Below are 17,773 nucleotides of genomic sequence, written 5' to 3' on the forward strand. Positions count from 1 at the left end.
CATGTTCTCAATACACTGAACCTTTTATTAGCTAGGCTCATATTTAAAGTAGAAACCACACTACAATTTCTGTTTCCTCCTTACAAATCAGTTTATGTACACTACAGTGCTGACAGTTTAAAAAAAAAAAAAAAAAATCACAGAAACAAAATAGAAAAATCGTATAAATTAACTCTGAAAACAGCACCAGCTGAAGGGTTTTCAGCTGCACTTGTGTCACATTAATACAAAAAAGGACAAGTTCCTGCCAATTTCTGTAACATTTGAAAGCGTAAAAAGAGCTGCCAAAACTGGCCTTGCGTCAAGTGCTGACTTATTTCACCCCCCACCCCCCCCAACCCCCACCCCAAAGCCATGGAGGAAAGAGTTCTGCCTCTAAAAGACAGACTTGAAGAGCAGACACTTGTTCTTCTCTGCAGACTTCTCCAGGCTGCTGGGAGAGGACAGGACTCTTTCCCCAGCGCGGCCCTGGACCATCGAGTAGTTCACAGTTAAAGACAGGCACTGGGGGAACACCGTGAGCTACATTAGCGAGTGGGCCGACCTCCAACACAAACAGTAAAATAAAGGCGTCGGCGTTTTCAAAGCAGCGATAAAACAGCGCGACGCTAAAATCAGATATAAACTCTTCATAGTGTACGTCTAAAAAGACTCCAGCCGCTGCTTGATAAATAAAACATCTGTAATAGACTAGAATGCTCCACACGGTAGAGAAACTGGACTTTAGGTCAATAGATAAATAGTGCTTTGGGACTGAAACAGTGTTCCTTTAGTTTGTTTGGAGCGTGTGCTCATAACGCTCGTCCTAAAAACCAGTATCAAAGAGGTGCCGAGGCCTGGAAGAACCTGAAACGGTGGATAATCGGACGTAATCTGGGAGGAGCGGTGCAGAAGTGCTGCCGTCTGTCGCGTTTGGGAGGATTGGACCTTAAGCGTCGTGGGTGTTTATCAGTTTTCCTGAGACTCTGAACGCCCAGCTGTCGGCTTCCTCTCTAAAACTACCTCCGTCTGACGCTGGCTCCGACCCGGGGCTCACCACAGAATCCCAAAGTTGGTGTCTGTACGATAAATAGGAAGGCATCCATCGAACGGAGGCATCGGGAAGTGTAAAACATGCAAAGTGGGGACAACACTGGATAACCGTTCCTTTTTAAACCCCCTAGAATAGAAAATATGAAGATCGGGGGGGGTCTCCAAATCAGATGAGTGGAAATAATAACAGCACAAGGCAGACATTTATAACACAGACACGAGTCTCTCCGAGGAGCTCAAACTGCATTCGTATTCTTCTTGGACAACAAGACCCTGGAAGTCAGGGGGAAAAGTCAAATCAACCACATGTCACTGACATGAAAGCACTCTGCAAAGGTGGCTCGGTCATCCCTTACAAAGACTCCTGCTTTGTGTCAGGCGGCGTTTAAATTTGGATTATTGCAGAGCGTTATTGCTCGAAATACAATATCGAGGAAAAGTCCTGCAAAAACACTGGACTGAGCGACGTTTCGATACATTAGAAAGTGTAGCAACGACACAGTTCTTTTGGATAAAATCATTTGGCCCATCGGTGATCCGCAAACAGTCTTGGGCACAAAGGACACTCTAAAAAACAGAAATGGAAGCATCAGCTGCAGGTTTAGAGGAGGTGGCGATCCAGATTTAGATCAATCTGACCCAAAGTCTGTGCATTTGTTTTTCCTTCATACCTCAGATTGGTAATAGATATGCTGACATCTGCACACTTCAAATAAAGCTGCCACTGTTTACTCCAATTAGGAAGCTCATTACCACCATGAGTCTGGGTCGATGGGGTTCATTCCGGCCTATTTTCGAACCCAAACGCAGCTAAATGTATCAGTATAAATCTAAACCGGGCCAGTTGAGGTTAAATAAATTCACCTGTATAAACTATTGTGTTCAAACTGACACTTCAGCCTATTTTTACATCGACGGCACAGCCCAAATAAAAAATTTGATATATACACTTATCTTTTTTTCAAAACAAAAACATCTTTCTGTACAAAAAGCACTATAAAATCTGTTCCTGCTGCTCTTCATGCTGAGAGAGAGACGAAGGGGAATGCAGGGGGGGAGGGGGAGGCGGCGGGGGAGGAGAAGAGGAAGGGGGAGGCGGAGGGTAAGGGTAAGGGGGCGCTGGAGCTTGGTACGGGTGCTGAAGCGGGTACAAGCCCGGCGACTGAGAGAGGAACGACTGCGGGGGTAGAAAATGGTGGGAGGGGAAGTGAGGCGGTTGCGGGGAGGGGAAGTAGGCTTTGGGGTGTGGGCTCATGTAATGGTGAGCCAGGTGAGGAGGGAGGCCCTGGGAGCTGCAGGGGGGGGCGTTCGGCTGAGATGGACAGGCCATAAGAGGAGGCTGGTAGTACGACTGGGACTGCGTGGTGATGCTAGGCTGGTGTGGGTGAAGGTGCAGCGGGCTCAGGTGGGAGAAAGAGTTCAGCGGCTGGGCCTGCGCCGGGGGGGACGGGTTGGGAGGGAGCATGGGATGTCTGTGAGGGAGGTGGGAGGGCGGCAGGAGAGGAGGGAACGAGGGAGGCAGCATGTGAGGGAGGTGAGGGTGGGGAGGAGGGAGCGGCGGGGGGAGGTGCTGGGGTGGGTATTGCTGCATGTAGAGCCCCTGCCTCCCCGCGTCCTGCGGCGGATGCAGCGGTAAGTCCATGCGGGCGTCCAGGCCGCACGTCCAGTTCACCTGAACGTCGCGCGTCCGCAAGTCCGTCTGCATCCGGGCCGCCGCGTGCGGCGTCCGTGCGTCATCGTATGACATCGCAAAAGACGCAGGCGACCCGCGAGGGGCGCAAACGTCGAGCCGAGCGTGCGGTGGGTCCTCGCGGTTCAGCGGGTCCGACGCAGAGGAGGAAGGCAGCCGGGACGCCGAGGCCACAGCAGAAGGCGTGAGGGTGGAGTCCAACGCAGGTTCTGGGGTCGACAGGGAGGAAGGAGCCGAGGCCGAGACAAAGGACAGTGTGGACAGACCGCGGGACGGAGACGAGGTAGATGAGGGTGCAAAAGAGCACAGAGGTGATGATGAGGAAGACCTGGAGACGGGAGACGTGGGAGCAGAAGTGGAGCTGGAAGACATCCTGGTGTCTAAATGATGGTGGTGCTGGGGGGCCGTGCACGCAGCCTGAGCTGCAGGGTGAGGACAGAGACGGGTGGGAGGGGAGAGCGTCTGACTTCTGTGGAGAGGAAGCGAAAGCTGCTCTTTGTGCTTGTCTCTTTCCACCCCCTCTTTCTCCTCCTCTTCCTCTCTGGTACCGCTCGTGTTCGAGTCCACTGAGGGAAGAGGTTTTTTCTCCTCCTGAACAGCTGACAAAGTCCGGTTTTCTGCAACACAAACCTCTGCATCCTCCTCCTTAAACTTGTATCAGTTTCTTCCTCCTTTGATTCCTCCTCCTCCTCTTCCTCCTCCTCCTCCTCTTCTTCTTCCCCCTGGTGGTACTGTTTTAAGCGGACGTGCCACGCCAGGCTGCACACGGATGAGACAGTCTTGAACTGATGGACCACATTGCGTGGGATGAAATAGACGTCGTTGTGGCAGAGGCGAATGCGGGCGTAGCGGATTCCCTCTCGGCGCAGCTGGTTAAGTTTGGCGTCATCCACCCATTGCACGCACTGGAAAAAAAGAGGAGGAGGGGCTTGATTTAGGATCACTTCCCTTTTCCTTACATTAAATGTGTAAAGCTATTTAAAACATCGATTTCTTGATCATTCAACTTGTAATATACATGTCCGTCTACTGCAGTTCAACTTATCAACGCCAGGGGGCATCATCGCGCTCCAGAAATCGACACTATTAAAGGAATGATCTGTGTTGGGTGTTAAACCTGAGACAGCGGGGGTTCGTGGAGGTCCAGTTGCAGCCTCTGAACTACATGAGTGAAATCAGTAGCATGGAAACACACAACGTCTTTGGTTACACGAGGAGGCCCCGAGCTGAAAGGAGGAAGGACACATTCAGAAACATCTTTTCCTGAATGTGGCGTATCCCCAGACCTCGCATGGTACCGTACCTGTCGCCGGCGAGCACGGCTTTCAGCACCCCCACGGCCGCCGTGGTGCGACGCTCAAAGCCCTGACCGATGTGATCGGCGTGGGCCCGGGTCCGATCCTCAAACAGCATCTCTCTGGGTTCGCTGGTCCTGGGCAGCGACTGCAGAAGGTTCTTCACCTCATTAGTGGAGCTACGGCACAAAGAAAACAAGGGCATCTTCAGAAAAACAGGCAGCACCTTGAAGAATGTAAAAAAAACAAACAACAACACGTCAACGAAGTACAAAGAAATCCCTGCGCTTCCCCGCTGCCTAAACACAGGAGACATGAAGCGAGTGGGCAGTTGGCTCCTCAGCTTTGTTTACAGCCTCATTTCCTGTCTGCAGCGAAAATAAAAAGGGATGCAGGATTTATCTGCTGGCTGAAGCAGTCCAGATGACACAGCGGGTGTTCTGGAGGAAAGAAATGTGTGTATTTAAAACTACTGACGTAGTTTTAATGTTTTAAGAATGAAAGAATATTGAAAATAATGCACAAGAGAGTTTCAGGTCTACCTGATAACATACTCGGGAATAAAGACGTTTGTTTTTGACACTATAATCAGCATTGATTTTAAAACACACTTCTCTTGTTTCAGTTTATTTTAACATTATTTTTGTTTTACAGTGATTCATAAATAAAGTTGGCGATAATTATTTAATCTACCAGAATCATTGGATGCTTCCAAGATCTTTTTTCTACTTGTATTTTTTTTTAAATGGCAGCAAATTTAAATATATATATATATTAATATATAAGAGTGTATATAACAGAGGGAAAATGAGGCTCCATTTTTCGCGCAGCCCATTTTTATGCTGTTCGCTTCTCATTCCGAGTGCATTAAACCCAAACAATAGAAGCACTGCAGTCAGCTCACTACTGGATCAGTGACTCACGCTGGAGCTGCGGTGAGTCGAACGGTATAAACAGACGTGCACGTCGAGTCTGGGAGACGTGCACTCGAGTCTGGGAGACGTTGCTTTGAGAGTGTAACAACCAAGCAGAGAAGGGGGAAAAAAAGGGAAAAAGGCGACGCGCTTAACACTTAATTGTGCATTCGTTCATTCATAGATGAGGCAGAAGAAACCGTCTTGAGGGTGACACACACACACACACACACACGCACGCACACACACACACGCGCACACAACACACACGCACGAGCCTGGGCTGACTGCAGGCTGACAGTAATGAATGTAAAACCATGAAATCTGCTAAATCAAACGGTTTGAAGGGGAGAGAGTGCTGAAAGGGCAATATTCCGAGCAGCATTTGAAGCCCACATTCTTTTCTGTCCTGCAGGTGGTTCAGCCGGGCTGCTTTGCATTATGGGCAAATAAAAAGGGGGGAGGAAGAAGAGGAGGACGAGAAGAGGGGCAGACGGGAAGAAAATGAGGAGATAACAGTCAAAGACAAGAGGGGAGTTGGGGTTGAGGCAGTAATAAAGAAAGAAAGTAAAGATGAGCCAGACATGAGTGAGAGACTCGGGGTTCCTGGCAACGACTGGGGTAAATGCACATTTTAAAGGTGCAGCATACTAAAGGACAGCAGCAAAAGAGCGTGAAATTAACGATCAACTGAATGAGTGTGTTGCTCCTGGTGGACGCAGCGTCCACACGATGCGTCTGGAACAGCAGCAGCAGGTCCCCGGTGAGCTCAGGCTGCTGCGGTGAAGTTGTCCCCAGCTTTATATTCATTGTCTGACCCGTTAGGCGGGGGTGTGACAACTCCAATCAAGCTCAATTCCCAGCTCAGAATCTCTGCGCTGACAGAAAACGCACAAGCGGTCTGACCTTTCCGCCGAAAACACGGCGAAGAACGGGCGGAAGACAGAGGACGTTCCCCCACGCTGCAAAAAAAACACGACATCATCTCGGGAGCTCTCAATAAACTCTCCTCCAGTTCCTGTCAACGACGTCGTAAATATACCTCAAGATGTCAACAGGAGGAAGCGAAGGGCAACTCGTCAGAGAAACGGAGAGAAAACAAAGGGAACATTCGATATTAGAAGGTAACGGGGGGGGTCGGTGACACAGGGACGAGGCATGAGAAGAGTGACAATGAGGGATTAATGAGAAAGGAGGGAGCTGAACGGAGATGAGATCCACCTTCGCTGTGATGGGACGAGACAGGACCCACATGAAGGAAAAGACAGGAATAGTTCAGCCACCTCTTTCTCTCCTTTTCTCTCTCACTCCATCCAACCGATTCTTTCAGCTCCAGCTGTTACACAAGTGTTTCTGACAGCGTACACACACACACACACACACACGCACGCACACACACACACGCACGCACGCACCACACACACACACACACACGTTTTCCACATGCTTTCTGGTAAAAACACCAATGTTCAAAAGCAGGTGCAGAAACTGACGCTGGCAGGAACAAATCTGGTAATAATCCGTAAAACACTGTCACTATTTGATATTCTGGCTTAAAATTGAAAGTAAATAAATAAACAAACAAACAAACTGATCAATAACAAGGATCTAACAGATTTAGGGAATGCCGCTCTCTTGGCCAGCTGCCTTGTAAAGCGACGTCTGATACGGACCATTTATCTGACAAAACGATGATCTCATCGCACACACACACGCGCACACACACACACACACACACACACACACACACAGAGCTTGTGTGTGTTGACGTATGCGAGAGCTCGTGAAAGCACCAAAGACAAAACAGAGAGGGCATAATCGCATCATCCAGCTCTGTCGGCTCTGACAAAGCTTCACGCTGCGACCGTGGTTGCCGCTTCTGATCTCAATGTTTGGGATGTTTCTGCCCTTCCGAGCTGCGCCAGCGAGACCTCATGCACGGGTAACATCCCCAAAATTACTGGCAACTCAGTGTGCATCCAACAATTTGTCTGCGGGTTGCTGCCGGACTCACCGTTTTCTTTTAAAGGGGGACTTTGGTATATCGGCTACAGGTATCATCTGCTCTCCTGGTCTCACCCACATTATAGGACCGTCGTCGCTCTGAGTGGGATCCATCTCATCCAGGCTGGAGAAGGTCCCCCACGGAAGCGTGAGCTGCATTCAGACAGGCAGATGAAAGAGGACACAGTGAAAATAGAGTGTGTCAGAACACCCTGTTGTTTTTCTATATGGCGGCCGATTCAAGGATCTCAACGCCACCCGTCGCGCAATTTGCCACCGATTTCCACGACGCGCTCGAGAGGGTTCGAATGGGAGCCAAATCCCTCCGCAGACAGGGAATGCCAGGGGATATTTGTCTTTTGATAGTCTGTGTACTCCCACACTGGCATTCAGGAGATTTGTCTGAAGTGTCAAAGCGGAGAAACCAAAAAAAGAGAAGCCTGATGTCTGTGTTTCAGAGACAGCTGTAAACAGTGTTTTGGTGGCTGCTCTTCCTCTGCTCACATTAAGGGAGCAGAAACCAATCACTCAGACGCCACGCTTAGCGCTACGCCAGCCATCACTGACGAGATCAGGGGTGGTTGATGCGTCCCCCGGTCTCCATCTGTTCGCTTGCTGGGATTTTCCAAATAAAGGGCACTTTGAAATGTTTGCCAGCAAAGTTTGGAGTCGCAGAACGCCACAATTAGGCTAAATAAACGGGGACCGACACATCACTGCAGCCTTACTTTCAGGAAGGGAGACTCCTCCAGCATGCCGAGGAATTCTGGGAAATAATCCCCGACCTCTTCGTCCACGGCGCCCACCAGGCTGATCTGCCTCATGGCCCCGGCTCTGTACGTACCGTTACTGTACGTTCTCTTAACCTGCGGGAGAAGAACGGCGGAATTAAAACCATAATCCCAACGGTACAAACCCAACGGTAACATTTTCATGTTGAAGGTTTAAATAGGTTCCCAAATCCATCCGTGTGACTCAGGTGGAATAAAATGATGCCTGGAGTGCAGAGAACAGAAACTGACGCAGGTGTGTGTGTGTGTGTGTGTGTGTGTGTTGTGTGTGTGTGTGTGTGTGTGTGTGTGTTTCCTCCAATGTGACTCAGACTGTTTGCCGCCTTTCACTTGGCTGACAGAGCATAGGCGTGTGTGTTTAACTCGTCTCCATACCCTGGTCCCTCAGTGTGTGTGTGTGTGTGTGCAGCATGTGGCCTGCTTGCTTCGTGAGCCCGCGCGTGTGTGTGTGTGTGTGTGTGTGTGTGCGCGTTGGCTGCTCGTCTCTGGTGAGTCACCACTCAACGACAAGGCCGAGATAAGGAAAGTGAGAGAGAAAAGAAAGAGGAGCGGAGACAGATGGAGCAAATACTTGAGATGGCCTGTTTGCGAAGGAGAAAGGGATACGAAATAAGTTCAAATACTCGCACGTGCACGTAAACCCGCATCTTTAAATAGTCTCCTTGAATCGATGACCTACATACTGGCGCAAAAGTTAGCAGAACCGCGCAAACGCTACCATGCGTGAAGGTATTTAAATGTACGCGTGCATGCTCTTTCTCAGCCTGCACGCATGTACGCCTGCTACCCCCCCCCCCCACACACACACACACACACACACACACACACACACACACATCTTCCTAACAGGGTTATGTCTGTCTGTGTGTGAGTTTATTTACACACTGAATTATTCAAGGAGAGAATATAACCAACGTGCCATCAGCACAGCGTCAAGTCTCACCAGCACCAGAGTATCGGGACACTGACAGCTCACATAAACACTATTTACGCGTTAAACAGTGAACGAATTACGCCAACAACACGACGACAGGGCCGTTTTTCAGACATTTAATCTGAATTTAATGCGTCTCATTTCATATCCCACAGAATTTTAAGCATAAAAACGCCACCGTTATTATCTATAATTATAATCACTGTCATCTCCGTGCTTGCCGTTCACAGATTACCCGTGTCTCTCTCCATCTCCCCCTGAAAACAGCCTCTTTCCCAGCACGAAGTCTATTAGATCAGGGCCGTCTCTGTTTCCTGCTCTCTTCTCCAGATCAGCTTCAGCCGTTGGAAAATGCTCTTAATTCAAAAACAGGCTCCCCTCGGCTCCTCACCCTCCGACTTTATGCAGCGGCGGCGTGGCAAGACTCTCTCTGACCTCGTTCTCTCCTCTATAATCCTGTCTTCTCCCTCAAATCGCTCTGTATCAGCCTTTAAATCAAATCCAGGGAGTCACTCCAGTCTATTATTGTGTCTGCATCACCTCAGAGCTGCGGAGCGCCGCCTCATATTGGGTCGTTTCCTTGATTCGCTCCAACAAAACTCACAGGAAATGAATTATTGTCATTATGCAACAGGCAGCTGTAGTAAAGCTGCACATTTCTAATTCTCTGTGGTGTAAAACAGCCTCTCCTGAAGTCACATGACACTTTACATGGTTATGGCATCGTTGTGCCCTCGTGGCCCACAGCAGGGACTCGGGTTAATGTGTCATTAAAACTGAACGTCTCTTCTGTCATTTCCTGATGTTACTGCCCTTGCTGACCGAACAGAGTCCAAATTACCTCACGTTCCAAGCACCTTGTGAATGGCCTGTCAGGCTGCCCCAGAAAATAGAGCACTGTAATCTTCTATAATCCTCAGCGGCACTGAAAACACCTCCAGTCAGGGCCTGAATAGAGAATACTCACACAGCAGGATCAGCAGCAGTAACGCCGATACCTGAGATTCTAATTGAAGCTTCTAATCAAGTTAGAAATGTAGAAATACGTGGGGACGGCAAGCAAACGCTGTGGGAATCAGCGGGGCAAATACGGCGGTCAAACATGGCGGTCGTTCTTCTCTGCGCACGAAACCCCGATGCAACAACAAATCGCTAACGCAGAGAGCGTGGAAGATGGAGAGGAATCGACCGACGGGCGCGTTGGGAGGGAGATGGCCAGGCGAAGCCCGCGGAGGGAAACGGGGAGGAAACCGCGTAAATGGCAATCATTAATCCACCCTGTGTGTGTGTGTGTGTGTGTTTGTACACCTGTGTTACGTGTTTATCCGTGCGCACGCTCGCATCTGTAACTGTGGGCTATACATCTACTTCCCAAGGTCACTGCTGAGAGCCAGGAGGGAGGGAGGGGGGGGGGGGCAGGACCAGCGGACAATGACGTTAGCCCTGCAAGGAATGCTACTCTTAAAGGGGCAGCTCAGGACGCGGACCCCAAGTCTGAGGACGAGTTTGAATTGGTTATCATCTAATTTTGTTCAGGCTGAAACACAAGTGATCAAATCCGTAATCCGGAGTATCGGGTGGATTATGAATATTTAATAAGGCTAGCCAGGAGAGTGGTAGCGAGGGTAAGATGTTAAATCCCCTGTAGAAACACACACCCTTGCCCCTACGAGTCCTCTCAACAGCGCAGGTAGTTACCCTTTAAACCCTTCTTCTTGCATCCACTCTGCTTTTTTACAACTTCTGCCCTCACCCACCTGCGCCACTTCCTGCCAAGAGAAAACCCCCTTTGCTGTTCAGTCTAGAAAAGAGCAAAAAAATAAATAAAAATCCAACCTCAGACAGCACTAATCCAGTCTGTGCTTAACTGGGTATCTGCCCATTAATCTGTTCTACTTAATCCTTTCCCTCGACCTGCCCTTTCAAAGAAACTCTGTTATTGTGCAACAACAAGCCAAGAACGCATCAGCGTATCCTCAGCACTTCCTGTCGCGCCACTTCTTCATCTTTATCTGAACAGGAAAGAGGTTTATAGCCCTCAAAACCCCCTTTTCCGTGAATGACACAACACAACCGGACAGTTGCAGCGCTCAAAAGCAGCAGACAACAGCCCGCGTCGTCGTCTCGGGACCGTCTGCCTCTTCGCATCCAGACAGGATTAAACGAGCCCCATTCGCTCTCCGCCCGTTTTCTCCGCCCCAGCGATCGCGCCCACTGACCTGAGAGTAAAAGTTCGCCATAGTGGTGGTCTCTATGTCCTTCTTTCCCAGTATTTCCATTTTGACTGGCGCCGTGGAGAACCCGGTTGAGAAGTACTCCAAGAAGTCAGGCAGGTAACCGGCCTCTCCGTGGACGATCCCCATGACGTAGTGAGCTGCCTGAAAAGAAGCAGAAATAAGTAAGTGCTTGTTTGCGAGCCCATCCGGCGGCTGGGCAGCAGCGCGGGACGCACCTGCGACGAGTCCTCGCTGAAGGACAAGGTCACAAACTCCCGGGCGAACCGCTCCCTCTGGGCCTCGGACAGGGAGGAGAGCTGGGAGGCGTAGGCGTGAGCCACCAGGGCCCCTCCGTTGGGCTGCTTCTCTATGTGAATGTACGGGGCGAACTCCAACCCCCTCGTGCCCGGATAGGGGTGCTGGGGCTGGTGCTTGGCTGGGTAGGGGTGTAGACAGTTGAAGACGCTTTTGGAGACGAGCGGAAAGGACGAAGGCAGGAGATTTTTATTGATGCACTGCGGCGAAACTGGGAGAGGCGACTTGAACGGGGACGTGGAGGAGGAAGCAGGATGGGGGGAGGACGGGGGGAGGAGGAGGAGGCCGGCACAAACGGTTTGGCAGGACCGGTGGTACATCTTCACTTGTTTGTGCTTCTCCCCCTCTTTGTGTTTTTTCTTCTTTTTCTTCTTGGCCTTTTTGATTTGAAGCTCCTCCGAGTTGATCTTTGACTTCTCTTTCTCGCCTGAGTAGAGAAGAGACGACTTTTAAACGTCGGTGGACAGGCGATCAGCCGGGATTATCTCAGAAAACAGATGAAAAGGGGACAAATCCGCCACCCTGAAGTCAAATTCTTGTGTTGTACATCAGAGGTACCGTAGCGCTACAAACCAACATGCTCCTTTGTGTACATTATCTGTGTAAGTGTATATCAGAGCTGTCTGCATCGCTCTGCAAAGCTGCTTTGTGCTGCTTGATTTCCGCCCACTAGATTGCTTTTGGTACGTGCACGGGAGCGCGTGTGTGCCTTTAATAGAGCTGCTGCTACCTCAGCACCTTTCAAATATCAGCTATCATCTCAGTCACACAGCCTCTGAGGGCTCCTATAACAGGCCTTCAGCGCGCCAGATAAAGGGGGAAACAAATGACACAATAAAAAGAGGACCGAGATGCTCGGCTACAGCTCAAACGCGCAGGCACATACGTGCGCTCATAAAAAAAAAAAATCAGTGTGGTGGAGTGAATACTCAGAGGCCTCAGAGGGTGAAAGCGTGCCATCTGTCAGAATAGTCGTTTGCTGCTTATTGATTGGCTCTCCGCTCATCCTCGGGCCTCCACTCTGTCCCAGAGTTCTTCTCAACCGTTAGCGTAACAGTTGAAACGCTGGTTAAACATCTGAGCGCCCCCGTTAGACTCTGTCACTCCCAGCAGTGGGGGACTTAGACGCCCATTATCCAATTCTACGACCCGAGAACTCCTCCCTGGTGGAGGGAGCCTCTTCCTCTCAGTATCGAACACGTTTTCCATCGGGCGCATGTTTCCACCAACCTTTAATGGGCTGCTTGACTTCTCCGTTCTCCCTTTTAATGTTGTTCACCACTTTGTACTTCTTTTTCTCCTTCTCCCTGCCCTTGAACTTCTTCTCCCTCTCGTCTCTGTCTCGCTCTTTTGCCTTTTCCTTGCCGGAGTGCTCTGTGGAAGGAGAGAGGGAAGTTTTCAGACATGGTGAGTGCCCTCTCATGCAGCTCGCGGGTGTAAATATCGCACTCAAACACCCCTTCAGCTGCTGGAGTGTTTTCAAAAAATGCACAGCAAGCGTACATGGATGAAGAATCAGCTTTCTCCACCTCCTTCCGACTCTACAGATTTCTATGTCCAATCTTTGCCCGTGCTCCTCTTTTGATTCTTTATTTCCTCCCTTTTCCACAAAAGGAGTTTAAAGCCTGTTATTGTTCCTACTTTTCTGTTAGAGATTCTCTTCAAACTTTTCCTTTGAACTCAGCCAGATCCACCCTTGAAAGGAAGCAGCGTTTTCAGACTGTTCGCTCTCCTGTGGACGCAAAAAAAGTGATCACAGTGGGGTCGCACTCCCGGCTGGAGGCACAAAGGAGAAAATGCTTTGAAAGTAAAAGGCTAAAGGGAACAGGAGGAGAATTAGTGGTGCATCGACTTTTAATGACTGTACTGGAGTGAATGCCGGGTGTTCTTTACTTAAGCGTGTCATTTTCATTGCAGCGCCGTGCCTCGCATTCCCATAGCATGAACGCCACAGATATTAACAAAGCTGCTTAAAGAGCTTTAATACTGTAAATGCTGATAGTGTAAAGCCCTTTGGCGAATAAAAACATGTTTGAAAACATCAATTTAGCTCCACAGGAAGCTACAGCCAGGCCTGAAAAAAAACACGTCAGGCGGTGCTGGAGGAGCGGCGTCCATAACCTGCGAATTTAGAGGAGACGGGAGTTGAATTAGCCAAGTGAACAAACTGCAAATGATCTATCCAGCAGCAGGGCAGCAGAACATTGAAACCCAGCGAACAGGAAATGGTTGGATGCTTGTATCGGACTCCTGCGCTAACTGTTTTTTCCTACAGTTTCGTCGCAAACACAGCAGGTGGCTTTTGTGGTTTATGTGATCACCAGAAATAGGAGCACTTTGAAAGCCCTAAAGGCCACATTCTGCTACAACTGCAAACCCTAATGTGAAGATCAGACTTTATTGTCCAACTATATGCGACCTATAATAATAAAAACAATCAATTAGTAGCAATCTTTGCAGGACAACATAACAAGGGTCGCCCAAAGTAGATTTAAAGAATAAAAGCAGCTACCAGGTACAGCAAGAGCAACTGGAAATGAAAGAAACTGGGGGTTTTCACTGTTAATCCCCATAACTTATGCTTATTTTATGTATTACGTTTGTGTTCATTGTGGCATGTACATCCACTTAGATTTTATTCCCACAGAATAGCACCAAGTGAGTAATGAGTAATGTTTCAGCATTTGAGAGAGCAGATTCGGGGTAAAATGGTGCTGCCCAGCCAGGCTGGAGATAATGAGGCACTCGATTTTTAAAGTACCGTACAGGTAAATCTGCCCTCCAGGAGAATTAGACCACTCCAGATGGTCGACCTGACCCTGCCGACGCACCAAGCCCCACCATCTACCCTCATGTTAAAGTAAAGCGGCTGGCAGGGTGAAACTCGCCGCCCCCGTTCCGCTGCTCCTGCAGATGCAGAGTTAAGCATCTTGTAAATTTAGGGACTAAACAAATGAGTCATGACCCAGCTGACAGTAATGTAATTGGTTGCCGACTGCAGCTTAGTCCCGATTCGTCAGCAAACACGTCAGGGATTCCACCAGAACAGTGTTTCCTAAAAAGAGACGATTGCATTATTGCTAGCTAACTTGTTTGTAAACTGACTGGCATGTGCCGTGATGTGATGAGATAAGACACTATTCACACAGTTACATCAGCAAAGGCCAGATAAAACAAGATAAGAGGGGGGAAAAAAAGAAACGGAGTACATGTCTGAGCTAAAGTCTGACATTCTCGGGTCAAGAAGTCGAATCTCCTGTGCGTGCCGAGGCAAGGACAGCAACCGAGTCAAGCTGGACTTAACAATGCGTGCAAATATATGGAGTGTGTAAATATGCATGGTGTAATACTACAGCTGGACCCTGGGAGGATTATCTGACCTCATGAGCAATCCTGTTCGTGGACCAGCCTGCCCCATAGGAGAAACGTTTCCTTGTCCCGGTCGCCGCACTTATGTTGACTCACATCTCATATTACAACGCCAAATGTCACCAGAAGAGTCTGTTTCTTGGCACTCGCCTTCCGTTCTCTCTCCAACAGCAATCCCAGAACTGATATGACGTGATGACATGATACTCTTTTGGCGGCTGGAGGGGATTTCTTCCCTTGCAGGAAGGTCAGAGCATAAATCTGATTTGGTACGGTGCCTCTGAAACCAGCAGGACTCAAATTCTTGTCCTTGTGGTTTACACAAGCCCCGACAAGCACCGGCCCGGCCAGCCACCGAACACATCAGAAAACTCTGGTTAAAATGGTATTATTGCTATGCACTGTCAAATAAAAAAATAAATAAAATAAACACCCGACAGACTACTACAGAAAAGTGCCGCGTGGAATGACGCGATTTAATCCCTGCAGCATTTTACTAAGGATTAATGTTTTTCCCCGACACTCTGCTCCGTTTCCTCATCTTCAAATTCAAAGCTACCCAAAATAACTCCATTTTCTGACTACTGGGCATTCAGCAGCTTACTTCAGCACTTAGAATTGCACTATTCTAACAAAGAGCCCTTCACTGAGGCTGCTTTTCAGGTTTATAGTTGTGAAATGAAGGGTTTTTGGGGTTTAAAAAAAAACAACAATGGGCTGGTTTATAAGATATTTATCTTAAAGTGTTGTCATGCCGACCACATCAGAAACTGCATGTTCTGTGTTCCTGCCAGGGCTCCGGACCGCCGGGGCCAACATCCTCGTGTTCCCACTGAAGCAGAGCCAGTCGGGAGCGTGTTATGACCTCCTAAACTACCCAACTGGAACAGGGTGACATCATGCAGTCACACGCCTGCATCGATCCGCGCTCGAGTCCAGTGAGCGTCTCCAACACCAACACAGAGGCGACGGGACCAAAACAAGAAGACAAAACAAGATTTTGAGGCAGTGAACAGACATTTCAAATCTGGCAACAGCCGCCACGAAAACAGACAATTACTGGTCATCTCGGGGATCAACCCAGTGCAAATATCAGATCTTGTAGATCATTAATTTGCCGTTCTATTCGAAAATTCCAGATGCAGACAGCATGGCAGCAACCTGGCATCACCGGGTCCGAGTGAACTCACGCGTTAATTATAGTACAAGTATAATTAGCTGAGCGCCATTTTACAGGTTACAGTGGTAAAATAAATTAAGTTGTGGCGGAGGATGGGGGGGTCCAATGAATTGGCTCTGCCTGTAGAGCTGCAGAATAACGACGCTACAGCAGGTTAGAGGGGGGCGTGGTGCTCCACCAAAACAACACTTGCCCCATAATGGCGGGCGGCTGTCATGTTGTTATAGTTATTAAAGGCGATAATATGAAACGTCAATGTCCGCGTCGCTGTTTGACAACATCGCTTTGTTGGGGCGACGCGCAAAAAAAAAATTTCCGCCCATCTTTCTTGTTTGTGACCGCGTTCCTGGCGCACACAGGCGGATTTGACAGTTTCACGCGGCGGTCCGCAGACGCACGAGACCGGATGGTGGCCACGCAACAACCAGGTCGCGCGACTTTTGTGGAACTCGAGGGCTCACGAGCGGCGGAAGCTGGCAGCCATATCCCGCGGATACATCGCCGGAACTCGGATCTGCGGCTGTCAAACTCGATGAAAAACACCTCCGTTCGCGCTCGGCTGCGGGTGTAAGCGGCTCCCGAGCAGCGCCCGCGTCCCCCCCGCGGCGATTAGCGACACATTTCCCCACCCGAAAGCGGAGTAAATGTGGGGGCAGACAGCTGCACTCTTCGGGGCCACATGTGACGCCTCCACACCGCGGCTGGAAACGACAGAACTGTCGACACGGCTCAACTTTGGCGACAACTAGTTTTGAAACAAACCCAGCATTATGGTGGCCTACCTTGGGGTCGCGCCGTAACCTCCCCGTTCTCCCTCTTCATGGTGGAACACCTATCAAATTTGCAGATATCTGCGGGGCTGCTCGCATCACTCCCGGGTCCAGGGGTCACGCATAGTTTATGTTTCTTCCTCTCCTCCCCGTCCCCTTTTACCTTTTCCCTCTCCTTGTCTTTATTCGTTTTCTTGGGCTTGAACGGGGATGAAGGCGCTTTGTGGAGGAAAAAATCGCTCTGTTTGAAGAGTTTGTGCGTGTTTGACGGCGGCTGCGAACCACCGGTAGCAGGCACCGAAGGGCTGCTGCTCGTCTTCCCCGGGCTGACGCTCCACGACCCCGCGCCGCCACTGCAACTCCTCGCGGGCTGCTGGAGTTTCTCTCTGACACTACCGTTGCCTCCCACTCCTCCGTCCCTGAGGAGTTTCTTGGTTTTATTGCCCCTCTCCTCCACTCGGACCTTCTTGGGCGGCGGCGGTTGGAAATCTCGAGAGGGCTGCGAGCCGCTGTCAGGTGCTCCTCTCGCCTCGCTCGGCTTGACGAGCGGGCTTTTGACGGAGGCGGCCGCCGGAGCTCCCGCAGAAGCAGCAGCGGGCGCTCCGCTGAGGTGAGCGGAGCCCAGCGCGGCAGCCATCTTGAGGCTTCTCCCTCTATTTACTCTTTCCCCAACGGCCGTCGCTGCTGCTGCGTTTTTTTTTTTCGGTTATTTTTTTTTTTTTTGCACTACGCGCAAGCGGGCAGTGGAGTGGGCGGGGCCGGAGTTTGACTGACAGGTAGGACGGAGGCGGTGCCAAGCCTTGACTGACACAGGGGGCGTGGCCTAATAAATATTACGTAACTCGGCCACGTTAATTGTTATTCAGTTCTATAAAATAAACGTGTAAAATACGCTTGTTTTTTTTAAAAACTTAGTTATTTTGAGAATATATATTATATATATACATATATCTTAGGTTTGATTACATTAAAAAGGACATTAAAACCAAAGCCAAAAATGACCCCTTGCTGATATTGTAAATGTAATTACCACTTTATTTCCTTCTATTTAGCAAAAAAGTTGGGAATTCATTATGATTAAATAAAAAACTTCTTAAAGTGAAGGAAGTCTGTCAGGTACATGTTAGTGTCGATATTTCTGATTCTGAATTCAGGGTTCAGGTTTGACCTTCTTAAACCTTTAAACAGTTTTACCTCCCTGCTTTGCCCCTCACAAAGAAACCTCTGTGAAAACACAATGTCCCAGACCGACAGAAAGGCTTT

The 17,773-nt window shown here is 49.4% G+C and overlaps 1 protein-coding gene across 1 annotated transcript; it reads right to left on the minus strand.

The window, feature by feature from the left end:
• Nucleotides 1-4: 4 nt before the first annotated feature.
• Nucleotides 5-17,237, minus strand: LOC130518983 (lysine-specific demethylase RSBN1L-like). The gene is made up of 9 exons (XM_057021988.1): nt 16,523-17,237; nt 12,422-12,565; nt 11,113-11,618; nt 10,880-11,038; nt 7,664-7,801; nt 6,946-7,088; nt 4,026-4,196; nt 3,840-3,948; nt 5-3,627 (listed from the first exon to the last, which is right to left on the minus strand). The coding sequence occupies exons 1-9, from the start codon at nt 17,145-17,147 to the stop codon at nt 3,103-3,105; spliced, it is 2,520 nt and encodes an 839-aa protein (XP_056877968.1). The 5' UTR covers nt 17,148-17,237; the 3' UTR covers nt 5-3,102.
• Between the last annotated feature and the right edge of the window lie 536 nt (nt 17,238-17,773).

The sequence above is a fragment of the Takifugu flavidus genome, chromosome 22, assembly GCF_003711565.1.
Source record: "Takifugu flavidus isolate HTHZ2018 chromosome 22, ASM371156v2, whole genome shotgun sequence".
Lineage (NCBI taxonomy): Eukaryota > Metazoa > Chordata > Actinopteri > Tetraodontiformes > Tetraodontidae > Takifugu > Takifugu flavidus.